This window comes from Choristoneura fumiferana, chromosome 17 (assembly GCF_025370935.1).
Source record: "Choristoneura fumiferana chromosome 17, NRCan_CFum_1, whole genome shotgun sequence".
Taxonomy (NCBI): domain Eukaryota; kingdom Metazoa; phylum Arthropoda; class Insecta; order Lepidoptera; family Tortricidae; genus Choristoneura; species Choristoneura fumiferana.
In genome coordinates, this window is record NC_133488.1 from 15,922,681 (window position 1) to 15,950,114 (window position 27,434).

The 27,434-nt window shown below is 39.5% G+C and overlaps 3 protein-coding genes across 4 annotated transcripts in view; 2 read left to right on the forward strand and 1 right to left on the reverse strand.

Annotated features, from left to right (window-relative positions):
- Hip1 (Huntingtin interacting protein 1) overlaps positions 1–18,902 on the forward strand; it is a 54,880-nt gene extending 35,978 nt beyond the window's left edge. The window contains exons 11-24 of the mRNA XM_074100903.1: positions 272–335; positions 427–536; positions 994–1,094; positions 1,316–1,724; positions 2,018–2,890; positions 2,963–3,325; positions 4,130–4,280; positions 5,186–5,331; positions 8,770–8,890; positions 9,982–10,208; positions 10,953–11,194; positions 13,847–14,076; positions 15,844–16,001; positions 17,241–18,902. Coding sequence (XP_073957004.1) covers positions 272–335; positions 427–536; positions 994–1,094; positions 1,316–1,724; positions 2,018–2,890; positions 2,963–3,325; positions 4,130–4,280; positions 5,186–5,331; positions 8,770–8,890; positions 9,982–10,208; positions 10,953–11,194; positions 13,847–14,076; positions 15,844–16,001; positions 17,241–17,270 — 3,225 coding nt within the window. The 3' untranslated portion in view covers positions 17,271–18,902. The remainder of the gene's footprint in view (positions 1–271; positions 336–426; positions 537–993; positions 1,095–1,315; positions 1,725–2,017; positions 2,891–2,962; positions 3,326–4,129; positions 4,281–5,185; positions 5,332–8,769; positions 8,891–9,981; positions 10,209–10,952; positions 11,195–13,846; positions 14,077–15,843; positions 16,002–17,240) is intronic.
- On the forward strand, positions 5,356–8,762 carry LOC141437489 (uncharacterized). The gene is made up of 3 exons (XM_074100899.1): positions 5,356–5,972; positions 6,093–6,212; positions 6,289–8,762. The coding sequence occupies exons 1-3, from the start codon at positions 5,837–5,839 to the stop codon at positions 7,563–7,565; spliced, it is 1,533 nt and encodes a 510-aa protein (XP_073957000.1). The 5' UTR covers positions 5,356–5,836; the 3' UTR covers positions 7,566–8,762.
- A 1,289-nt stretch (positions 18,903–20,191) lies between the features above and the next one.
- Positions 20,192–24,834, reverse strand: LOC141436967 (cold shock domain-containing protein CG9705-like). 2 transcript variants are annotated; one of them, XR_012452352.1, is made up of 4 exons: positions 24,538–24,834; positions 24,334–24,456; positions 21,875–22,099; positions 20,192–20,981 (listed from the first exon to the last, which is right to left on the reverse strand). XR_012452352.1 is itself a non-coding variant. In XM_074100117.1 (3 exons), exons 1-3 carry the CDS (start codon positions 24,642–24,644, stop codon positions 21,946–21,948), a joined length of 384 nt encoding a protein of 127 aa, XP_073956218.1. In that variant the 5' UTR covers positions 24,645–24,834; the 3' UTR covers positions 20,192–21,945. The 2 variants fall into 2 exon arrangements, 1 of the variants encoding a protein (XP_073956218.1); XM_074100117.1 differs by having other exon boundaries at positions 20,192–22,099.
- Between the last annotated feature and the right edge of the window lie 2,600 nt (positions 24,835–27,434).

A 27,434-nucleotide genomic window follows, 5' to 3' on the forward strand; every position in this document is an offset into this window, starting at 1 on the left:
TACTTGTGATGTATTCATATCATTTAATAATATTGTAAATCTGTTTAAAAAAAAATACCTCGTTGAGTTTCTTGCCGGATTCTTCTCAGGAGAGGTTTTTCCGAACCGGTGGTAGATTTTTTTTGACATTCATAAGTGCTTGTTATAGCCTAAATTGAATAAAGATATTTTGACTTTGACTTTGACTTTGAAATCTCTCTTATATATAAATTAAAGACAAAATTATTTACAACTGATTTTATTTAGGATCAAATAACTTTTTTTTCAACAGACTGAATTACAAGAGGAAAGGCAAAAGGCAGAAATCTTAGCGGCAGAGACACCGGAAATCAAACGTAAGCCACCCTATGTATTTGGAGAAAATAATTATTATTATATTCTAGAATCTGTAATACACATAACTGGTTAAATTACATCTGTTTACAGAAAAATTGTCACAGACTGAAGAGAAAGCGAAAGTTCAAGATGAGAAATTCCAGAAGCTAAAAGGAGCATACACACAGTTACGAGAAGAACATATCACACTTATTAGACAGGTTAGTACTTTTTTTAATATTGCTGGAACGCCGAACCATGTGTTGCATGTTTGGCAGTACCCCTCCTTAATATCCATCATCCCCTACAAGATTCGTACCCAATTCTTCAAGCTACATATCATTAAGCTATGTGGTCGTATGTAGTATGTTTATTCATCCCAGCCTATATATATACGTCCCACTGCTAGGCACAGGCCTTTCCGGGCCGTAGCTCCCTCGCGGGCCCAGTGCGGATTGGGAACTTCACACATACCATTGAATTGCTTCGCAGGTTTCCTCACGATGTTTTCCTTCACCCTGAAGCTCGTGGTAAATTTCAAACGTAATTTTGCATATGAATTTCGAAAAACTGCTAGGTGTGAGCCGGGGTTTCAACCCACAAGGCCACAGGTCACACCACTAGACCACCACGGCTTATATATAAGTATATGTATTAGAAAGATAAATTATTGTCCAGAAAGCGGAAGTGGACAAAACGGCCGCCAGCTTGCGTGCTGCGGCCGCGCAGCAGGAGAGCGCTAAGGCGGCGTTGCAACAGCAACTCAGCGATCGCATGAAGTAAGTCTTACAGAACCGATCAATAAGGAAACCTTCCCAATTTTAATGTAATTTTAACTATTTCTAAAGGTTCTCTGGATATTGAAATGGCTCAATAGTAGACTAACCTAAAAAAATTACATCGACTTTGCTTTTATGACTGACACTGTGATGTGATATTGATATTCAGCCAATGTCGGTTTTGTATTCTCATTAAGTTAGTTATTTCATGAAATTTTCAGAGATGTCGAATTACTTCAGCAAAGTGCTTCATCAAGCGAAGAAATCGATGCTTATAAATCGCAAATAGCAAGTCTTCGAACTGATCTTGAACAATCCAGGGAAAAAGAGGCTGAACTAGAAACACTTCGAGCTTCCATGGAGGCGCTTGAAATCGAGCACACGACGACAACCACAGTACAACACGAAAAACTAACAACATTAGAAAACGAATTAAAAGAAGTTATGGAAAATCTAGAAACTGCCAAAAAGGAGAACGAAGAGAAAGAGATAGCGCTAGTTAGGGTTAAGGAAGAGTTGGTAGGGCTTAGAGAGAAGAGTGGAGACGAATATAAGAGAGTGGTTGAAGAAAGGGAGGCGGCATTGAAACAAGTTGCGGACATGACGCAACAACATATGCAGGAGAAACAGGTCAGTAAACCATTGATATATTGATTCGTTGTGTATCTTTGTAGATAACATGTAGGTAACCTTGTTAGCGTACCAATGTGATGTGGTAGTATTAGTTCAAATTGTTTTTTTTTTTACAATAGCATGCTAAAAATCATGTATAAATGACCTTTAGTCTCTTGTCCGTGGTTATATGTTGATTAATTAATCATTTAAAAATATGCATGGCAAGTTCATTGACTAACTTATACTGAAACAAACAACTAAAGAGCAGTTTAAATGTTCATATTCACATCCAGCTTTAATTTTATTAGGAACAAGACGATTTAGTTAACAATTTAAAAACGGAATTAGAGAGCTCGCAGCACAAGGTATTAGAAACTGAAACCAACTATAAAACATACATCCTCAAATTAAACGACGAATTAGAAACGAAAAATCAAGAATATGAACGAAATATAAACAAACGCGATGAAGAATTACGAGAAACACTTGAGACACAAGCTAAATTAGAGCATGATAAAATAGATGCTTCAGAAGAATTTAAAAAACAGCTTGCGGAAATTATATTAGAGAAAGATGAAATAATAAGCAAAATCCAAAACGATCTTCAGGAAAAACAAGAAAATATTGGTGTGCAAAGTACTGAATGCGATTCTTTAAAAGGAACTATATCTGAAATGAAAACGGAAATTGATGAGAAAATCAAGGAAATAAAGGTATTACAGCTAAAGCTAGAAGAAAACATCACGTCTTCGGAAAATCAAAAAATAGAGCACGAAAACCAGTTAAAAGAAAGTCAAACCCAAATAAAATTATTAAAAGACCAGTACAAACAGTTGGTTGAGAACACAGAAGAAATCATTACAGATCTAAAATCTCAACTGGCTGAAAAAGACGACCAAGTCATATGTTTTGATGTCGAAATCAATAATTTAAATGAGACCGTTTCTAAACTTGAAGAAGAAATGAGTGAAACTCAAGCGGAATTAGAAATAAGTAAGAATGAGTTACTACAAATGAGAGAAGAACACGAAGCGATAATGGAACGAAACGAAAAAAATCTGACTCTAAAAAATCAAGAGCTCAGAACGCTCTATGATGACGTTAAAAAACTAACAGACGAAAAAACAGAGTTGGCAGCAGATATACAAAAGAACATTGAAGACTTTAATACAGAAAAACAGGTTTGTAATTCCACTAATGTGTTTTGTGGCGTCCTAACAATACTAACATCTAATACGTTTAATGTTTGATAGGTTTATGAAAATAGAATAAAGGAGTTAGAGGAGGAGCACAATAAAGTTCGCAACGATTATGAAACTCGGAATAATGAAAAGGTTCTCCTCATTGACAACCTTTCTAATGACATTAAGAATGTAGAAAACGATTTTATACAGCTACGGAATAGCAAAGACGATGATATACAACGTCTACAAGACGATATGAAAGAGCAAAAAATTCGTTTTACATCTGAAATTCAGATGAAAGATAGCGATCTTGGCGATGCACGCATAGAGATGGAGGAACTGCGAGCTCAACTAGAAGAACTCAATAGTCAGAGAGCGAAAGAGAAGAAAGAGGTGGAACTTGTGCTATCTGAGAAAGCAAGCAAAGCTCAGGTTAGAATAACCGTGCCGTTTAGAGTGTCTCACAATTGTGTTTGTTTTGTTGAAGTTCTCCATCTTGTGAAAAATATGGTCACGCAATAAGTCGTTTACACATCTGAATTTATGTACCAACACATATTGCTTTTCACTTGTCTTAACAACATTGGTGCTGGATTTCATCTACTTATTTATAATTTCATTCCTTATTTTTCATTATTGTTATGTTATGTTATTTCGTTCTCTCATTAAGCCATGGCCATGACTAAATTATTATATATTTTAAAATAAATGCAACTTATCATGAAGATTTTAGTTATTCTGACTTATGATTACAACTTTCACTATAACTTGGAAATCAAAATCAAGGAGTAAATCTTCTTATCGCAGATATGTTGTATTCTCAGTAAACTAAATGTAATTTCTTCTATATTTGACACATTTGAATGAACTGTAATGAAGTGGATGAAGCAAGTACGGTTAAATGTATGCGAACATGTATATTTTTTGCTGTTGTTAAACGTAACCGTCTCGTGACATTCGAAAGAGACGAACTGGTCTTTTAGACAAACTCTAATTTGATAATAAATAAATGACTGGCGTCATCCACTTAAATACAGGCTTAGATTGCACTTTATCTACGAGTTATCTTTACACTACAGCTTATTAGATTCTTATCGTCTATCTCGCTTCTAGCAGCATGTAAAGTTATCTAATGCATGTTTTTTTCTCTCTTCTACAACTTCACTGGACTTGCATGGACGCCTTCAACGGAACTTTCTGCTGCATGGACTTCTCTGCTACCACTCTCTGGTATAGTTGTTGGAAGTTAGGCTCGGGCACACAGAGCGCGAGAGACTGAGCGCGGAGTGTGAATTGCAGGATTTGTTGCAACACAATACGGTGCTTGAGGCTGACCTCACAGCAGCGAAGATACAGTTGCAAGAGGCGCAAGCGGAGCTCGAGAAGCGTAAGTGGATTTCTATAGTACTTTGTGTCTTGAGGGCGGTAAGTGAGCAATTAGGAACGAGATTCTATTAGAAGTCCGAAGTCGAAAAAGCTGACTCGATGTTCTTAATTTCAGTACCGCCCGTACGACATACGAGTACAATGCTTTTAATGACATTTTTTGTGGGAGTAATAATATTATTTTTACGAAAATTGACGATACCGCTGGCGCAGCTCGGCTTCGAGCTTCTAAAAGACTGGTCCGTAATTCCTCATTTACCGCCCTTAAGACACAATGTACTATATCACTGTATAATCCGCCTTGTCGTTTATATAAATTACGTCACACATTTAGGGGGGGGGGGGTATCGTATCAGGCGTTTTGTGATACAGGAAATGAAATGAGAATAATTTCAATTTTCAACAGCAAGACTGTTCAAACAAAATGGATGGCCCCTTAAAGCTGTAGCGTGTGTAAAGTGGGTGGCAGAGATTTGATTGGTCGGATGTTAACCTACACAGACAGCGGGACTAATTAGTTTGTCATAGCAGGCTTGTAGCTACCATGTCGGATAGCATGTTTCTCAACCTTATTTTGCCCACGGCCACTGTCCACGCCTACTAGCGCCATCTACAGTCGCGCGCGGAAACTCGCCTATCAGCTCTCTATACGGAAAAAATCCCTAACATTGTCATTTCAAAGCTCAATATCTCAAAAACGACTGAACCGCTTCTAGCGAAACAAAGCTAAGGACCACCGCAAGGAAATTGGCTTTCACGCAAAAAAACCACATCGAAATCGGTCCATCCGTTTGAGAGCTACCATGCCACAGAGTGACAGACATTGTCGCCAAACTTATAAAGACGAAAAAAGTTGAAAAAAATAACATCTCTATCCCTCTTAACGCCAACACTGACGGTTTTTAGAGCGGTTAAAACTGGTGACAAGTGCAAGTGCCACCGCGCTGCAAGTGACGAGTGGTGCCCTCGAAAGGGTGACCGCTGCGGACTCCAGCCGCGCCGCCGCAGACCTCGCCGCGACCGCTTTCAAGGAACTAGCTAGCACCACTGAGGTAAAAATCGCACCTACTATACGAGCGTCGCTATCATTTGAACTCCAGAGTTCCCAGTGGCCCCAGTGCCATAAAACCAAATTTTTCAACCTCTCGCTCGCTCTCGACAGGTTGGCGGATCTCTCGCTCGCAAGCCGCTGCAAAGTGCGAGCGAGAGGTTTTAAACATGGTTTTATGGCCCCAGAGCTCAGATTATAGCGAAGCTAGTACAATATTACAAATGCGAAAGTTTGTGTGTGTGTGTGTGTGCGTGCGTGCGTGCTTGGTGCGTATAGTATGATTTTATTTTGTTACTTTTACTACTGACACTGAAGCGTAAACTCGTCGACATGTGTATATTGCCCGTCCTGACCTAGAATCGTCCCACGATAACTCTGCATAAGATATTAATTGGCAACCCAGAAAAATCACGCTGTGGTAATACTTTTTTCATGTTGTCACTCAGACATTTCTTTAATTGATCGTGAGTATTTTTTTCGAGGTTTTTGCGAATCCTTCTTTCGAAATGGTTAAAACAATTAAAAGTGGAGTTCGAGAACTTATATTCAAGATGATTACTCATTTCCAAAATGTAAAAGAAGAAATGGAGTCCGTCCGTGAGCAAAAAGAGCAATGCTTACATAAAATTCTAACCTCTACGAGTAAGTCCCTAATAAATTCTTGATATTTTATAGCTATTTTCTGCTTTTTTTATATTATTTTCATGAAATAATATGATAAAGTAAAGATATATATTTAACTTGTATATTCGTTTTTTCAAGGGGAATTATCTGAAGCTGTTCAGACAACAATAAAAAATTCTGTTGACAAACTCAAACAAATGGACAAATTGGACGTCAGCGCAGAGGCGACATATATTCAAAAAATTAGTTCAATGACTGGTAAGATGTTCGAACTTGTTTTAAAGGTCTAAATTAGTAATATTTTCTAGACTTAACATATTAACTTTATTTGTAGGTATTAGCTTAAGAACAATTCGCCAAATCAAGCACGAAGGTAATACAAATTCAGGCATATGGGTAACTCCTGGCAAGAAACGCAAGTGCCGTGCCACGAAAAGAAATATTGATGACTTCGATAAGGTTGCCATACGTAACCTGATAAATGAATTTTACTTAGTAAGAAATGAGGTCCCCACAATCGCAAAACTGCTTAGTGAGTTGCGACAATCTATTCAGTTTGATGGTGGTCATGAAACACTACGCAAAATTCTACATGACATGGGATTTTGTTTCAAGAAAAATGTTGAAGAGAGAACCATATTAATGGAAAAAAATGATATTGCTGCAGCAAGACACAAATACATTAGAAAAATTACAGAATATAGAAATATGCCTTCAGAGGAAAGAAAACCGATTGTATATTTAGATGAGACCTATATTCATGTTAACTACAAACCAAAAAAAAGTTGGCAGGGTCCGTCAACTTCTAAAATGGTCACTAATATATCAAAAGGCAAACGGTTCATAATTGTACATGCAGGCACTGAATCAGGATTTGTAAATAATGCCCTTTTAATATTTAGCAGCAAATCAAAGTCGGCCGATTATCATGATGACATGAATGCTGCCAATTTCTCAAAGTGGGTTCAAGATAAGCTGCTGCCTAATTTGGATACACCAAGCATTATAGTTATGGACAACGCAAGTTACCACACAATTCAGATTAATAAGGCACCAAATACCAGTTCAAGGAAACAAGCAATCCGTGATTGGCTTACCTCAAATAACTTTCCTTGGGAAGAAACATTCACCAGGGCTGAACTTTTAACTTTGGTAAAACGCAACAAACCCGACCCAATATATTATATTGATGAGCTGTTAAAAGAAAATGGGCATGAAGTATTGCGGTTACCCCCATACCATTGCCACTTGAATACTATTGAACTAATATGGAGTATGGCAAAGCGAAAAGTAGGCAGCGTAAATGTAAAAGGTTCAGCTCGAGATATGGAGGCAAAAGTAGAGCAAGCATTTGCATCTGTTAGTCCGGATGACTGGCATAAGTGTGCCGAACATGTAAAAAAATTAGAATCTGAACACAGGCAACAAGATGGGTTATTGGATGATCTGATACCATTTGTTATAAATGTGCAAAGTGATGATGACACTGACAGTGGGGAGAGTAGGGAAGCAGAGGTTGAAAGAGAAGAAGAGTCCGAAGGAATCCAGGTACAGGAAGAAGTGTATGAGGGAGTGGAATTTTTAGACTCTGATGTGTCATTTAGTGAATAATAAATATGTCAGAAACTATTTAACGTTTTATTGCTTTGTTTTGTATTTACCTGAATTTATATAACACAGCCTTGACCAGAAGTATTGAGCACCTGTAATTTGATACAATTTCGTTGATTTAACCCTTATCCAGGTCCCGCTAATTTAGATGCGCTATTGCAAAACGAATCATAGTTTTATATTGTTTACCTATGGGGGATTAATTTTAAGACGAATAGTAGGTAGGTACTTTTAACAACTTCAATTGATTTTGTACCATATTGTAAATGTAGCAAGGTCGAATATTTGTGTAAATTTATATGGTCGCTGTCGCTATATGCACTATGCCTGGAAAAGCGTTAAATAAAAATAGTTTTAATTACTAGATCACATATATATATTGACGAATTTAATATTAAGTTGGCCGTCAATATGCCCTTTTAAGTACAAGCAGCAACTCTTTCAGGAACAGAACTGATAAGTAAGTAGGTATAATAAATCATACTTATGCGAAATCTAGTATGCAATGCATACTTCCATAGCGTGATTGATATTTCAATACAGCGTAACTAACAATTACTATTTATTTGATGACATATATTATTTGATTTGGTATGTAGGTACGTGGTCTCGGTATCGAACTATCACCGACGATTGGTGGAATTAGTTAGGACGGGACGAGTAATGTATGACCCCATGCTATTACGCCTAACTATAAATAATAATAATAATTAAAAGTTGGTGTCGTTGTTTTTTTTTAAATATCCAGTGTCCAGTAAGTTTTAGTAAGTTTTGCCGTGAACGGTAAAAAAAAATAGAATACGAAATATAAGAAGTAATAGTATTGGTGGATGAACGATGACCTGTTTAAAATCTAATCAGAAGTTCAAAACTTGTTGTTTGACTATAAATCAGTATTGCCACAAACAAACTTTAGATTTCTACTGTTGTCACTTCATTGCAGAGTTATTGTAGGTTGACTCTATACTGCGCGAACATGGTCTTTGCCATTGTTACTATTTAAATTTTCTCACAATCGAAGTGAAAAGCCGAGTGTACAACTTGTTCATAACTCATTTTACCTTCGATTTAACTAGCAACTTTCGTCTGTGGCTCGGGTAGATATAACCATCTCGGGTGAAATAGCGCGTTTTGTGCACTTGTTGTACAATCCAATATTTATGCAGCCTACATTCAGCACAAGTGAACAATATATTTCTTTTAGATCAAGGGCCACGAGGAAGCCTTGGCGCGCTCGGCGATATTAGCAGCACACAGCACCGCGCAACTCTCCGCCTATGTCTCCGAAGTGTCCAACCTGTCCACTGACATGGCACTGTCTGACAGTAAGTCATTATTTTTTCCACGCTGTGTATTAGATTTCCTATTATACGTCTTTGCAACCTATTATTGACTTGCAACTGCGTACTTTAACAATTTCAATTTTATTTTCTCCTATTTTCCCAGTAAATTAATTTGGAATCAGCTTTATTCGTCCCATTCGTTTTTCGTTCAATTCTTATTTTGTCTTATTCTGTATTTTTACCACTTTTATACAAGCTTTTTTTTTGTAATAGGTTGTCAGTGTCTTATGAAATTTGAAATTGACAAGATTTCATTTTTTTAACACCTGTAAATTACTACAATCGAATGAGTTTTGCCTCCTGAACGTGGGAAAATATTTATCATAATTTATTTCTCCATATTTAAAAAAATACATAAAATTGAAAAAAATATGTCTGAATTTGCCAATACTACCACAGAATAGATATGTTTCCTTTGCCTTTTTCACCAGAAAAAGGAGCTGTCATAATTTTGACAACGTCTCTATGCAACGTCTACGTCAGATTTACGTGATCTTTTTTTTAAGAGACTAGACAAAAGTAATGGATCTATTGTGTGGTAGTTTTGGAGTTATACCCTTTTAGAATAAGCACATCTTAAAAAAATTGTAATAAATTAATTAATAGCAGTAGTGAAATTTTAAAAATATCAGCTTTTTCTCTTTCCAAACAGAATACAGAGAACGAATCAAATTATAGTCTTGGAAATATGAAATCTTGTCAATTGCACCTATTCTCAGTGGCCGAGTTGATTTGGAATTAGTTCAGTGAATAGAGGTGCACAAGAGGGCTTGGGTCATAGTTCCCACGCGGGCCCAGTGCGGATTGGGAACTTCACACGCACCATTGAATTGCTTCGCAGGTTTGTGCAGGTTTCCTCACGATGTTTTCCTTCACCGCAAAGCTCGTGGTAAATTTCAAATGTAATTCCGCACATGAATTTCGAAAAACTCAGAGGTGCGAGCCGGGGTTTGAACCCCCGACCCTCTGTTTGAGAGACGATAGGTCAAACCACTAGGCCACCACGGTTTTTTTTTTATGCAATAAGTATCGTCATCAAAAACCTGGCACTACAACGTTGAATTAAATTTCAGAATTAAACAACGAATGCCGATCAATGTTGACGACTACAAAGGAATGTCTAGAGCGTTTGTCTAGCGGGGTTCTAGATAGTTCCCCGTACACTTCGGCGTTCGATAAGGTTGCGGCGTTGGCTGCGGCGGCCGCGGCGGCTGATCGCGCCAACAGCGGCGCGCGCAGCGTCGACGACGAACTCGCCGATATGGACTCGGCCATCGAGCAAGCCGCTGGACAGATAGAGGTCAGTCCGGGATAGACGTTTGGAACGAGGGTTTTCTGACAGGTGAAATGTCGCTAGATGGCGTTAGTATCGTGAGACAAAGAGCATAGCATGACTGTCTGTATGTTTGATATAACTCATGTAAAGCCGAGTTTAGACTTGCAAGAAAAATCTTGCAAGTTGCATTACATTGCGGCGTTCGATTGACCACTACAAACTCGTTGGCTTTACGGCCTCGCAATGTAATGCAGCTTGCACGATTTTTCTTGCAAGTCTAAACTCGGCTTAAGTTATTGTTTTAATCTTTATTTGGGCTTAAAAGCTATGTTTATTTCTTAAATTAAAAGATAATTACTAGCATCAGTTAGATTAAAAAAATATCGGACACGTATTTTTTCTTTTGTCAGTTAAACAAAAAATTATGAAAATACAGTCAGATAAAGCGAAGTACACTTTTTACTAAGTATTGACGTCACGGCCCCCCACCCCCACCCCGAACTTTGACGCGCTTTTTCTTTGTAATTTTTTGTTTTTCTGATAATCGATTTGACGGACTAAATAGAATAAGTATAATTATTTTTACCCCGGAATCTAACCAATTACAATTCACATAAACCAATGGAACTGCCACCATTTTTTTAGTACATTTACCTATAAACAATCTAACGAAAAACTAAACCGAAAACAGTTTGTAGGCTAGAAACAAATATAGCAAACGTCTGGACCACGAAATCGTCATTCACAATCCACATTTACCATCCCCAGGAGATGCTGGCAGCGAGTCGCGCCGGCGACTCCGGTGTCAAGCTCGAAGTGAACAGCAAGATCTTGGACGCGTGCACTACCCTCATGCAAGCAGTCAAAGCCCTGGTGCAAGACGCGAGGAAACTGCAGTCCGAACTGGGCGATCCCGGGACCAGACAGCGCATGTATCGGCGGAACCCGCAGTGGTCCGAGGGGCTCATCTCCGCTGCTAAAGCTGTCGTGTTCGCTGCGAAGCTGCTCGTGTAAGTTTACAACGCCATCTGTTGGAATTATGAGGAACTAGATGGGTGCTTGGTTGCGTACTCGGTGGAGGAGGGTTTTATTCTATTTGATTTGTCTATAAGAATGGTAATATGACTAGTGATCGGCCATCGGAAGCATTTTGTCAATTTGATGACGAAATTATTACATGGACATGACTATTTAATTTCTTACACAATGTTTTTTACCTACTAAAAATGGAATCAGTAATCGACAGAATCCCTGATTACGAATTTGTTAGAAACTTGAATGATAACAACGAAATATCAGTTTACAACTATGCACCTCTCACATCTGTTGATGTCGAATGGTCGTTCTCTTTATATAAATGGATCCTCAATGTTAAAAGGAATCAATTGACAATATTAAACATGTAAAAAATAAAGATTATTTACTATAACAAATTAAATTCACTTAATTTTTAAGAATGTGAGGTTTTATTTTGAACAACACCGACTTATCCATATTAGTCATTACTATTTATTACGTAGGACGTCAAAGTGATATAAAATGCTTCCGATGGCCGATCACTAAATATGACCAACTCGGGAACAAATGGGTTTCAAAAGGCAGGGTTATTAGGTTACGCATCCACTATCTGTAGGAGGTGGAGGTGGCCGAGTAGTGTGCGAGGAAAAAGTCCACCAATAGGATCATTGCATTTTCGTTGCCTCGTTTTGCGCAGATATTTTTATTGGGAGATATTTTTCCACACTCCATACAATAAAGCATTCCCCCTTCATTGCTATAATGACGGTTTCTTGTCAGGCGAAATATCTCTAGATGGCGTTAGCGAGGACCATTTGATTTAGCTTGTTAGTTTTTATATATGGTCAAATATAGATTTTACCAATCTGTCTTATATAGTATTTTTTTGCAACAATTGTATAACGGGGTTCCAAAAAGGCGAGTGGCGTGAGTTACGATGTGAGCGTAGCGTAGTAACTAAATCACAAATACCAGTATAGGAGTACAAAAAGTGTTTTCATCTCTCCTGTTCGGAAAGTTTAATTTTCATGGGTAGATAGCCGGGTGGAAAATTGCGTTTTCATGTCAAGGGTGGAAAGTATTTTTTTTTTTAATTTTTCGATTAACCACGGAGTCGAAGATAATTGAGTTACGTCAATAACACTGTTTTTCACGTTTCGGCATGGCCATCTAGATGCACGTCGTGACCAAGGAGCTTATATATGTCGGCGGCCGATCGTAAAATCCGCCAGATCACGAAATTCCTAGGCATATCGTGAAACGCCGCCATTTCATGATATGCCTAAACGTTGGCCAGGCATATCACGATGTGCCTGAGAAATAATACGGCAGATCGATTAGAGCAACGCATTCGTCGATATTCCTAGCTCTATACCGGGCACATCGTAAAATAGTTTCTTTTATGGCCACTGGTGGCGCTGCGTATGCAATGGCGGCCGCGAGCAGCTGACCGGTCGTGTTTGTTTAGCGCGTGAAAAATGTAGGCGTCGCAACAAAATGATTTTTAAACCGAAACTAGTGATTGAATTCAAAATAGAAGTGCAAAAGAAGCTTTTGAACATCAGCTCCGTTCTTTTTATGTGAATCAAACGTATTCTGTGCTCAATGTGAAAAAACCATGGACGTCTGCCCGTATTTTAGAGGTTAGTATTTTGTTGATAAATAAAGTATTCACTAGTTGTTACTTATTTATATAGAAAAAATTAGGTACGACGAGCGAAGCGAGGAGTGGTTAGTTTTAATTGTGATCACGACGCACGAGCCGAGCGAGCGAAGCGAGCGTGCCGCGGCAGCGGCCGGCGAAGTGCCAGAACCGATTTGGCGGCGTTTCATGATATGCCTAGGAATTTCATGATCTGCCTAAACTGGCCAAATCATGAAATGGCGGCGCTTCATGATATGCCTAGGAATTTCATGATCTGCCTAAACGTCACTAGGCAAATCGTTAAACGGTGAGATTTGAACGATATGGCGGATGTCCCTTAGCCAATTCATGAAATGGCGGCATTTCACGATATGCCTAGGAATTTCTTGATCTGGCGGATTTTACGATCGGCCGCCGACATATACAATACTGGATGTTGAACGCCGAACATCCGTTTAAAACAAGAAATTTGATCTTTATTACGTCACGAACATATTCCATCTCTTTCTTTAGTTAGGTTAAGAAAGAGATGGATGTTATTTGTGAAATGAGAAAGAAAGAGATGGAATATGTGAATAAGTAAAAAAGGTCAAACTTCTTCTTTCGGCGTTCAACCTCCAGTTTTGTAGGTATATAATCTCCTTGGTCGTGACCAACTCGATTTTTTTTGTACTCGGCCGAGGCAAGCGGCCAGGTCAAAAAGGTATCGTTGGAGGTTGGATATAAGTAAATTCAATTTACTGAATACTGAAATTCAATTAAATGATATTCTCATTTTTTTGTACTATTTTACTTTCGTCACAGTCGAAATGAAAAGTAGTGTCTAACTCGGGTGAAATTACCCATTTCCCCTCGAACTATTGGCGCTCTCACTTCGTTCGACCGCCAGAAATATCTCAGGTGAAATGGGTCACTTTCCACCCTTGGTTATCAATCTACTATTAAAGAGGCCAGCACCGTTTTGATGTCCAGCAGCAGTTGACAGTCGGTTTGTCGGCAGGACGTCGGCAGACGAAGCGGTGCGGGCCGAGGGGCGCGTGGAGGGCGTGTCGGCGGCGGCGCACGAGGTGGCGGGGAGCACGGCGCAGCTGGTGGCGGCGTCTCGCGCGCGCGCGCCGCCCGCCGCGCCCGCGCTGCAGCGGCTCACGCTGGCGTCGCGCGCCGTGGCCGCCGCCACCGGCGCCGTCGTGGCCGCCGCGAGGGACAGCGCGCGCCGCCTGCACGACCAGGGTCAGTGTGCGCGCCTCTCACTATACAGCTGGGGCGGCGTCTCGTGCGCGCGCGCCGCCCGCCGCGCCCGCGCTGCAGCGGCTCACGCTGGCGTCGCGCGCCGTGGCCGCCGCCACCGGCGCCGTCGTGGCCGCCGCGAGGGACAGCGCGCGCCGCCTGCACGACCAGGGTCAGTGTGCGCGCCTCTCACTATACAGCTGGGGCGGCGTCTCGTGCGCGCGCGCCGCCCGCCGCGCCCGCGCTGCAGCGGCTCACGCTGGCGTCGCGCGCCGTGGCCGCCGCCACCGGCGCCGTCGTGGCCGCCGCGAGGGACAGCGCGCGCCGCCTGCACGACCAGGGTCAGTGTGCGCGCCTCTCACTATACAGCTGGGGCGGCGTCGCGCGCGCGCGCGCCGCCCGCCGCGCCCGCGCTGCAGCGGCTCACGCTGGCGTCGCGCGCCGTGGCCGCCGCCACCGGCGCCGTCGTGGCCGCCGCGAGGGACAGCGCGCGCCGCCTGCACGACCAGGGTCAGTGTGCGCGCCTCACACTATACAGCTGGGGCGGCGTCTCGCGCGCGCGCGCCGCCCGCCGCGCCCGCGCTGCAGCGGCTCACGCTGGCGTCGCGCGCCGTGGCCGCCGCCACCGGCGCCGTCGTGGCCGCCGCCACCGGCGCCGTCGTGGCCGCCGCGAGGGACAGCGCGCGCCGCCTGCACGACCAGGGTCAGTGTGCGCGCCTCTCACTATACAGCTGGGGCGGCGTCTCGCGCGCGCGCGCCGCCCGCCGCGCCCGCGCTGCAGCGGCTCACGCTGGCGTCGCGCGCCGTGGCCGCCGCCACCGGCGCCGTCGTGGCCGCCGCGAGGGACAGCGCGCGCCGCCTGCACGACCAGGGTCAGTGTGCGCGCCTCACACTATACAGCTGGGGCGGCGTCTCGTGCGCGCGCGCCGCCCGCCGCGCCCGCGCTGCAGCGGCTCACGCTGGCGTCGCGCGCCGTGGCCGCCGCCACCGGCGCCGTCGTGGCCGCCGCGAGGGACAGCGCGCGCCGCCTGCACGACCAGGGTCAGTGTGCGCGCCTCTCACTATACAGCTGGGGCGGCGTCTCGCGCGCGCGCGCCGCCCGCCGCGCCCGCGCTGCAGCGGCTCACGCTGGCGTCGCGCGCCGTGGCCGCCGCCACCGGCGCCGTCGTGGCCGCCGCGAGGGACAGCGCGCGCCGCCTGCACGACCAGGGTCAGTGTGCGCGCCTCTCACTATACAGCTGGGGCGGCGTCTCGTGCGCGCGCGCCGCCCGCCGCGCCCGCGCTGCAGCGGCTCACGCTGGCGTCGCGCGCCGTGGCCGCCGCCACCGGCGCCGTCGTGGCCGCCGCGAGGGACAGCGCGCGCCGCCTGCACGACCAGGGTCAGTGTGCGCGCCTCTCACTATACAGCTGGGGCGGCGTCCCGGGCAGCGGCTCACGCAACGTCATGGGACACCTGACACCAATTGACCTAGTCCCAAACTAAGCAAAGCTTGTACTATGGACACTAGGCAACGGATAAACATACTTATATGGATAAATACATACTTAAATACATATTAAACATCCAAGACCCGAGAACAAACATTCGTATGACTCAATGTTTGTATTATCCACGTAAAATAATACAAAACATTAAGTGGAGGTAAGCAGGGGGTCGCAAAATATTGAAACCAAGGGGGAGGGGTCGCGTCCTAAAAAACTTTGAAAAACACTGCTATAGCTAGTTCACACTTTAGTCAATTCCGTGAACGCTCGTCTTTTGTTTTGCAGAGGCGCTCGACACGTCAGCGCTGACGTTGACGGCGACGCGCCGGCTCGAGATGGAGAGCAAAGTGCGCTCGCTGGAATTAGAGTCGGCGCTCGAAGCGGAGCGCGCGAAACTCTCTGCGCTCCGGGCGCGGCACTACCAGCTCGCACAGATGCAAGAGGTGAGCTCTTGTCATGGTTTTTACAGACACTCGCATTCTTTCTCAACTTTTCACTCGGTGCTGGGTCATTATTATAGCGTTTCAATTGCCTCAATTTTCGTTGGCACATTTTGTTATGAATGGGCTGTGGAATTTCATGACATTTTCGATTATTTTTTAGAGGTCCTATACTTCTACCAGATAGCCTGGTAACTTCTACCAACAGAATGTTTTACCATGTCAACAAAAGTGTGCCCACCTAAATCAATAGTACATTACGGCAGAGACCAGTAAGTAAGCCATCCTGGACGAGTAGAAGTTTGATGGCCGAACCGCCATGTGATGCCATCAATGATACGAGGCCAGGATGGCGATTACTGGTCGAAGCTTGTATAGTGCTTTTCTCAAAATGATGATGATGGTGATAATGAAATAACGGTGATTGTGATGTGAGGATGATGATGATGATAATGATAATAGTGATGATGATGATGATAGTGATAATGATTGATGCTGATGATGGTTGATGGTGATGATGATTGTTAGTGAAGGTGATGATGATGGTCGTTGATGGTGATGAAGATGACGATGATGGTTGGTAATAATGATTTTGATGATTATTATCATGATTGTTAGTGATGGTGAAGATGATGCTGCTGGTTGATAGTGATGATGATGGTGATTGTAAATTGTAAGTGATGGTGATGACGATAGTCGTTGATGGTGATGATGATGATGAGAGTTGGTAGTGATGGTGACGATGATGATGATGATGATGATAATGATGACATGGACCCATTTCAAAATACTAGTTAACTACACCTAACACTGCCGCTCGGCCCGCGCGCTGTTTGTGATGGGTTCCAATTTTTTAAAGGAACCCGTTACTGTCCATGAAGTATAAGTATGAAATTTACTTCCTGGACACTAGCAGCTAGTCTCCAGGATGCGTTACTTTCTACGACGTTTTTGTTGACGTAATGGCAACATTTCATACCATTTTTGAGAGAATGGTTTTTAATTCGTGACGTGACGTAATGTTCTTGCTATTAAATTGTTTTTGAATCATACATACTTATCTGTGTATCACTTTAATAAAATAAATCGCTATCACGCGGGAGCTGGGCAATTTTCCGCGATTGAAACTATCCTATGTCCGTCCCAAAGCCTTGAACTACCTCGATACCAAATTTTATCTTACATTACATTATAACCTACGTACTACTTATTACGTTATTACATTTTATTTTTATTTTTCAGAATGGCAACATAAAGAATGGCCAGGAGTAAGCCCTTGGAATATCCATATGAAATCACAGTTTCACCACAACCATTTCAACTATGTATTTTCATGCATTTAACTCCAATCCGACGTTTACTTCAAGTATTTGCACAGCACTAAAGCACTGTGAGATTTAAAAAAAAGCATTTCATATTTTTTATATACAACGACGTTTTTTACTCCTTTTGTAACTTTATTATTATATTATGTTGTGAACGGTAAGAGAATGATATCATGGTCTTCCTTTGTGAAGGATTATTGTATATTAACGTTAGCTGTTTCTTCTGAACTAGCCATAACAAATATTGTAAGGAAAACTCACCATTTTATGTGAAATGTTTTTCAATTAGTGATTTTTACAGAGTTAAATCATATCGGCCATTTTGGTCATAGCTTTACTTGCTTCAATGTAAGCACACGTTTATATAAATATATTTTGAGTCAATTTATGAGCAATAATTCTGTGCACGGCTTGAATCCGGTAAAATACTGGTATATACCGCTTTAGAACCAGTATTTTCGGATGCTTGAAATTAATTCCAATATACCGATATTAAAGCGGTATATACCATTTGCATTTGGCATTTTATTTCTGGTATCAATCCGTGGACTTGAGAAGGAAGAGTTTAATACATAGATCAAGTACATCATGAAGTACCTAGGTTTAGTCAAGACAGTGCATTGTAAAAACATATTATACATTATTAGTAAGTGTAGAGATAAGTGTGTGACAGAAGAAAGCGCAACTCAATACAGTCCTATAGTGTTCGTCCATCACGGTCTAAAACAGACTTACTGCATTATAACATAAGTCTCATTTTACAATGAACTTTACGCAATGGCGGAGTGCGCAAACGCAAAGTCGCGATTTAGTGTCATTCGATGCAAATGGAAAATCGTCCACTTGAATTGACCATTTCGAATCTGGGTCGAAATGAATATCAACCAGTGTTTTTTTTTTTCAAAATGTAATTGTGCTGAAAAATTAACAACCAAATTTATTTTTGTTGTAAAATAATAAAACCCAAAGGGAATATTGTCTTTTATAAATTAGGAGCAAAATTAAATAAGCAATAAGCGAATGCTGTCTAAATCAAGTCTTAACTTGATATGTAGGCCCAAAACAAATGATTTCGGGTGGAACATAATTTACAATTTGTCATATTTCTGAGTGTACATCAAATTTATCAATTTTACCATAGGAAAAGGTTCCATTTTCGACAATATTCAGGATGGACAATTTTCCTTGTTGATATATTTCAAATTGACATTTTTCTGCTTTGAGTTGTCCATTTTCCATTAGCACCAAATGACAGTAAATCAAAGTCGCGTGACCGGATCCAGCTTTAAGCAGAATTGATAAAAATGATGAATTGTTTACGTACCTTTTTGTATAGAATTTTTTTATATAATTTATCTAATGTTCTAATTTAGCTGTAAGTAATAAGTTAAAATCGTTGAACTATTCTCAATTAATCAAATGACAGTAACAGAATAAGATCAGTATTTAGTCGACATACAGTAGCTATGTAATTTTATAAGTTCTTTTTGATGTTTGAGTCGCTTCAAACAAGATTAGCTCCATAATTAATGTATAGCTTATATTTTGACGTTTATTAATAAAAAAAACTGTGTACACAGAACAATTTTTTATATTATATAATGTACCCTCCTGTTTCCTTCGCAAGCAGACGCATCGCAGCTGCGCAGTTTGCATATGTATCAAAATTAAAAATCATGAAATACCTTCATACCTACCTACATAATTAATCACTCAGATAAGGTGCCCTGACGTTTTTATTTCAAAGAATAGTCTCTAAAACGGCTGTACCGATTTCCGTGAGAGAATTTAGCTAAGGACTATCACACTTAAACTAGTTTCCTTTAAAAAACCTGCAATCGATTTGGTCTTCGTTTAGGAACTATGATCACAGCTATGATGCTACACTACAGACTAGACGCGCGTTAAACTTGTAACATCTTTGTTTTGCGGTTAAGCCTAAAAATGAAGCGTCAAGGACGTCAAGGTTTATAATCCCATTCAAAACAATTAACAATAGGTACTCATTTATTATCATAACGGCCACTCCATGCAACTGTGATGCAACCAGGCCCCTCTTCCCCACTGGGCACGTGCCCAGGGCCCCGCGATAATATGTTTTGGGGCCCCCTAGTCCGTACTCCATTACCAAACGATAACCGATAGTTTCTCTACTCTCGCCTGAAAATCAGGCTTACCTACCGAATGCAGCATGTCAGGGCCTCTAATAGGTGAGACGGCCCTGCATGCAACTTGAGTTTACACTGACTCGGTATTCATTTTTGGTAAATAAAATCAATACTTAGTGATAAGGCATGTTATCGAACAACGAACACTCAAGTAGATTTGCATTCAGTTCTGTTTCTGAATCAGCAGCTGCTGCAAGGGAATTTTAAACTTATACTTTATTGTCAAGTGCCTTTTATATTTTGAAAATATAGTTTTCGTGTCAGCTGTTCACCGAAACGCGACGCGGTACATTTGTTTCATTATTTGATGAAATAAATAGGTACTTTAACGAGTACTTATTTGACGTACAGTCACCCGCATTAAATAATATCACCAGTACCAATATCTGACACATTGACACAACAAAGCGCGCAAAAATATCTGATACGACTCTATTTCTAGGGCCGGAAGGACGTGTCAGATATTTTTGCATGTTCCGCTGTGGCTGATAAAGCAGATGACTGTACTTGAAAACAATAGTGTGCCTTTTCAAAATTACATAGTAACATTTAAACGAACCAAAAGCCCATCTGAATATCTTGCGTCATCATGTCACGACTAAACTATAGATAGAGAACTAGTTTTAGTAGAATCTGGCAGATGCGCGCAAACAAAAAACACAACATGTTAGCGCAGCTGTGAGCAAATAAAACAACTATAATGCTTACACATAGATATATTCGCTGTTATAACTATCATGTTTATCACTAAATACCTAAAACAATGATGGCAATACGAACATCGACTGGCAATGAGGAAAAAAAATACTGCACAATATTATATCAATATTAAGTAATAGATAAGGTTTACAATATAAATTTGTTCACAGATTTATTGTTTCAAATTAATTGCAAAATAATTCTAATATAATATTGGAATGCCTATTTTTGATGTTAGTTGAATACATTGTCTTATTTTATATTAATACATTTTCTATTCATAGAGTTGATCAGATGAAGTAGCCAAAGTACCTACTACCGACACCTATAAAATTAAATAATAATACATAATAATGCATGTAATGATAAAAATTAGTAAGTTCAATTGATATCTTATCACAACGGTGGCACAACAGTTTGTGCAAAATTAAGTTCTATGACTAAATTAATTAACAATTGCAACACAAAAAACAGACTATTCTTTAAGTTACAATTAGGCCAAGCAATTGATTATTATTCATCACAAGAAGGCTTGTCTCTATACAGCAGAACCACACCAATTAACAACTAAAGCTTATTCAGTTATCTTGATCAAAAATAAACCTTTTATGATAGGTGGAGCAATATCTAGTGTATTAGCCCAGTGATAGTTCTATTATCATTATCACCAGACTCTCAGTAGTGTCAAATCGATCATTCATCCAATTCTATAAATTAAAAGCACCATGTTCTACTCACTCCTTTTAATTAGGGTTTTTGTTGATTCTGTTCGAAATGGACTGATGATCACTCTGGAAAGTTATAGATAAAATAAGTTTATGTAAAAATAAAAAACTTTTTTGCTTGCATTTACTGCTTGCATTGTAATCCAACCTACATAATGTATACCTAATTTCAAGTCAATCCGACTACTGGATGAAAGTGATTTAAATTCGACTAAAAACAATTGACCCATTTAAAAGAGCGAGTTAAACAAAGGCTTGTAACAGAATATAAGAATTTTAAAATTGGCAGAGGTTCCAACTATACATCTATTAATATTTTATGCAGAAAGTCATTACTCTTTGTATTGACTACAATTGATATCAAAATCCTAAGATGATGGTAAAACCTTCAAAAATTTAGCACCACATTGTTGGCTTCTCACTTTTTCGATACCGAATTTCATGTGCGACGCTTCATAGTTTTACAACCTTTAACCTTTGTTCGAGCAAATATGATCTTAGTTATATAAGATTAGGCCTGTTGTACACTACAAATATTATTAATAAAATAACAGCATTCATATTCAAATTTATAATTAGGCATGTATCTTTAATTAAAATTTATATGGTTTACATACTAACAAACTGCCAGTTCTTGTAACTGAAGTGATTCCTTAAACAGTTACTGCTGACAAAACAATCCAAATAAGTCGGAACTTATGTGTAACAAAAACTATTCTACATAAAAAACAATAGGTAAAAGCATGTTACACACAGGATGTGCTGGATAAGACATCATTGCCCTGAACACACAACTGCCTTCTAATCTTTTCAATGCCAAGCCTTGCTAAATAATATAGCTAGTTTGATATTCATACATGGATATATCAATTGTTGATGTTGAAAAGTTTAAAAAGAAGCTCAGTGGAACTAGATATAATTTTTAAAAATTTAAAATTGTGTTGCTGGTATTAACTCACCGTATGTCAAGGCATATACAAAATTAAAGTGATCATGTTGGTGTTACTGTGCAGATCTGGTTGGGGAAGCGTTACAGCGGGGGTTCATCCCACTTGAGGTGTTTCTCAGGAGTCAGATGCACTATGCGCACATGGACCGCCTGGTACTTCTCAAACTTGGGCGGGATGGGGCAGAGTCTGTATATAACTTCGTCACCGGGCAGAGGCACATACTCACCTTCAATACTGAAACCAAAATATTCAGTGGGTAGGAAAGTACATAATTAAGAATAGCGTCATAATAATATATGTACATCTAATATACAAAATTCTCAGGTCACAATGTTTGTAAACAAACTCCTCCGAAACTATTTCGATCGTATTTGGTATGTCTAGGAATAGGACATAATAGTCTAAGATCCGAACTTGAAAAGATCTTCTTCGGTATGATAATAGAATAAAATGTATTTTATAATAAATTTAGTATTTTAGAAAATATATTAGAAATGGATTTGCTAAAAAAAATCCTGGACAGGCTATATTTAATTATTAAAAAAAAAAAGATTTTTAATAAATTTTTGTTGCATCATCGAGATTATAAGACAATTTTACATTAACTTAAAAGTATAATACATATAGAATATGTAGACGTTGGGTTTGCTATTGTTTACCTGGACGAACTACTGGGTTGCCAGGTATAAACTTAAACAGGTATGTCGACGTCATTTACTTTCACTTGATAAGAAAATAGAAAAAAAATTGTATATCAACGTAAGCGCCATTTTATTGTGAACACGTTGATATAGGGTTGTCTGCATTTAATTAAAAATCATTAAAAATAAAATAAAAAAACTGCCTGTCCAGGATTTTTTAGCAAAATCATTTCTAATACGTTTTCTAAAATACTAAATTTATTATAAAAATACATTTCATTCTATTATCAGACCGGTGAAGATCTTTTCAAGTTCGGATCTTCTACTATAAGCTATTTTTCATACCCTTCGTGACAAGTGTGGTCCACCCCAAAATATATTTTTTATTTTTTTATGATTTGCCATTAAAAATAAATACAACCCTAAATTTTCACCCTTCTACCACCAACCCCCATTTTTTCTCCTCCAAAACAGCGGCACATCATTTTTTTTGTGTATACTCAGTAAGTCTGAGAATAGGATGTTAACTATTTTTCATACCTCTACACAGATGGAGTTGCGGGTAACAGCAAGTAACAGTATAAAATGTATGCTATGTTGACTGTATCTTTTTTATTTCCCAAATATAACAACTCTTTAAAGGAAAATAAACAGTAGCTGTTTCCTATAGTATGGTACAGCTACCTTCTCATAAACAGTTTAGTTGGATGACACAGAAGTTAGTTGTGGTTACCTATAATTAGATAAACATCTACCTAGAATGTCTTCTACTTGTAACGTTTTAAACTTTCGTGATTCTCACTCATAGTCAAAATACCATATACGGGACTTATCACACTATTTTTACACAAGTAATATTTACCTGAAAAAGAGGTAAATATTACTTGTGTAAAAATAGTGTGATAAGTCCCGTATATGGTATTTTGTCTTCTACTTGATATTTATGTTTTTCTATAATGTATTATCTGTTGGTGATCCTTAATAAATAAGTAAATACAAAAAATTTTACAGACTACAAAAAACCGTGAAAATATTTTTCTACCAGTCTGAAGTCTGTGCCTTAGCACGACCCAGCAGAAGTGGACCTATAGTCATCTACATCACCTACATACTATACAAGTATATTGGGCTTCAATCACTTGTGCTGGCTTGTGCTGAGGCACCAACTTCACTGGTAGGAAATTATTTTAAAGGTTTTTTGTAGTTGGTTCCATTTCTTGTTATAAAATTTTGTAAAAGATCTAAGACACAATAGTTTAATGTCAACTGCTCGTCACCTTTTACATGATATGACAGTTCAACCAGAATAGAGTACGACCGATACGGGTTATACGGGTAACAAGACATATTTGTGAATAACGATTTGTTACTTCAAATCAGATGAACTACTCGTTACTCGGTAACAAATACATACGGTTTGCCACACGCCTGCTGGATAAAGACAAAATGTACCTGCTGTAATTTTAAATTTGGGTGTTGATTGATTTGCTGTGACAAATTTAGACACAATACATTATTAATTAATTATTCTTCAATTTACATACATTTATGACCAATAAATATGCTCATAATAATGTCTTAGTTGGAAAAGCATTTTCTACAAACAGAAATCTGAATTATAGTATTGGAAATAGGTACATATCAAAATCAAACATAATAGGCAAAACAACATTATAAAACTATACAAGTACCATGACAAACTAGACCACCCACTGACCTCATAATGGTGCTAATTAATTAAATACGTATATAACTTGTTTCGAGCGTGAAATGACTGAAGCATGAATTACGCTAATGAAAATAAATAGTGTAAATACATTTACTCACTCGGAGATGTGAACAAAAATATCTTCCCCGCTCTTTTCGGGGATCACAAAACCATGTCCCTTTGCTCGACAAAACGATTTGATCTTCCCGCTCTCTATAGGATTTCCTAAAGCTCGTTCTGACCTAGACATAAACACGAACAATCATATTTCATTACATTGGCGTTATAATTAAGATTTGTTTACAATAAGAAGCAGAACTTACGTTGATGCGGTTCGGTTCCGCCGAGTAATTATAGGACTGGGAAGTTGCAGGTGTGAATTAGTTTTGTTGGGGGAATCGTCACTGTTAAATCCGTATTCGTTAGACATGATTATATTAAGTTAATACTGCGATAGGAATATAGTAATTATTAGGACAAAATAAATTAAATTATATGACATCCAAATACGCAGACAACGATGCGATACCGATACCGTGCCGCCGTGCCGTCCGAAGGCAGAACACAGATTAAAAAATATTGTACAGAAAGAAACGTCAAACACAAACATCTTTCAGTCCGGCTGGTCCGAATTGCTGGTTGTAATTGACGTTGCGAATTGCGAAGACAAATGCGAAGATTTGTGGTTCCTGCCATTATCAAAAAAATCTTGGATTATTTGAATTGAATGGTATATTATAATAATACACAATGCATAGATCAACATAAGGTAATCTATGTATGTGCCGTAAGGTACATAGATGTTAATGCATAGCATACCTACGTAATCTAATATTTTTTATTTAACAGTTAGACCGAATAATAAAAAAAATAACGTGTTCTTTTGTTTACTTGCATCTTGACCCATTCCTAATTTCACGGAACCATAAAGTAACTTCTCACTACCTGCAGGGCTACTATGAAACTCGAAGTTCGTGTCGTGCGGTCCCTCTGACACTCATACTGTTTAATACGAGGGCGAGAGGGACGGTACGATACGAACTTCGAGTTTCGTAGTAGCCCTGCTGTAACACTGAACATTCCGTGACTAAAATCTACGGTAAATAGTATCATACTATCTAATTAATTTACGTTAATACTACATAGAAATTTATTGCATTGGTCGGGTTGATCTGAATGTATTTATGTAGGTACGATAACAGTAGGTCAGGTATCGTATAAAGTATAGTCAACAAAAAAGCGTGAGACCCACTAACCTACTTATTTTTTACATAAATTCTCTTAGTTTTTAAGTTTGTACCATTTTGTTCGTTAACTTTTCGCGCCAAGGAGAAATTATAAATTAAATACTAGGTAGGTAACAAATATGGTTGTAAAACAGGAAAGGTACTATCAACGTGAAGCTGAGTAAAATAAAACTAATATTTTTTAAAAGAGATTTTTATTCTTATTTTACTACAAGCTACAATAAATTAACGTGCAAATATTTACTTGGTCATACCTACCTACACAGAATCTTAGTAATTTATTTTTCGTTATACTTGTATTACATTACATTTAGGTATTTGTTTATCAATAAATTGTTTAATAACAATTGATAGAGAAAAAACAATAGGTGTGGAAGGTTTTAAATTAGAGTTAAATATTCAAGTAGATAAGATAGTCAACCAAAAATAATCTGAAATAATATTTTGGTATCTAATAGTCATTACATTGGAATGATTACATTTTTATATCACAATAATACTCTTAGGGGCTGTTTCACCACCCCTTTTGATGCCGTCTCCGCCTATTCGAAAAAAACAAATAGAGACAGCATCACATTTAACCAGTGCATTCTGTGCATTTAACCGTCAGTTAAGACTAATTAATGGGTGGTGAAACAGCCCCTTAGAGTAATATGACATCCAATCACTTAGTTTGTACTTACTGTGTTTTTCTAAAACAAGTAAGTAGTTAAAAAGCTGATTAAAGCTTGCACTGTTTTAGTTCTTCGAATGTTGGCACCAAAATAGCAAAAAAACTAAATTGTATGCATTCCATTTTGGTCATTTTATAATTTTTGCCTGCCAGATGCTGGAGAAAATGTGTTCTACCAAATTATTTACAAGATCATTGTATACACCACATTTTGTGCGAAATAAAGTAATTTGAATTTGAATAATTTATAGAGTAGGTTTTATATTGACATATTTAACATGCACGGAACGCGAAATACATATTAGGTAAGTAGTGTTTAAATATAGATAGGTAGATAAGTACAATCCCTCGGGGACATCAGTGCTCTTCGCTTGCCGGATCATTCCTTTAACGCTGCCCGTCCCTGGCCACTACTATTATTTAATACCAGAGTGAGAGGGACGGTACGATACGAACTTCGAATTTCGTAGTAGCCCCCCTGTTCACCCATGTTCATGCAATGGTTTTGTTATTTGCTGACCCTCGCTTTCCATGACGTCAAATCCCGACAGGTTATATTATGTATGAGTTATTCGTATAGTTTACATTTATTTTTTGAATATACTTCCATTGTGGGAAGCCGGGCAGACCCGCGGCTCGCGCGGTAGTGGCACTTTGATCCTTGGAATCGGCAAGCCTTCCCAGTCACCCTGTAACAGCGAGAAGCCAAATATGAATTTTTTTCGACATGATGGAAAACGAGCAAGTGGGTCTCCTGATGGTAAGAGATCACCACCGTCCATAAACATCTGCAACACCAGGGGTATTGCAGATGCGTTACCAACCTAGAGTCTAAGATGGGATACTCGAGTGCCAGTAATTTCACCGGCTGTCTACTCTCCACCCGAAACACAACAGTGCAAGCACTGCTGCTTCACGGCAGGATTAGCGAGCAAGATGGTGGTAGCAATCCGGACGGACCTTGCACAAGGTCCTACCACCTGCAATTTCCATCATATGCTCATTTCCGTTATATGAATATTGTAAAATACAAACATGCATTTTATGTAGCTAAAATCAAGCACTTTGATTCCTTGGCCACCATGGAACCAATGGTGTACAATGTATAATGTAATGTAAATGTATAACGTTCTGTAGTGGTCAAGGCAAGGCAGGAATCAAATTGGTCGGCTGTCAACAGCGCGCTGGTAGAACGCGCGGGCACTCGCGATCACATGCACCATCTCTTTCTACCTTTGTCATAGAGCATGTGACAGAACAAACAAACGATGTGTGATACCCGAAGTGCGTTAGACAATAA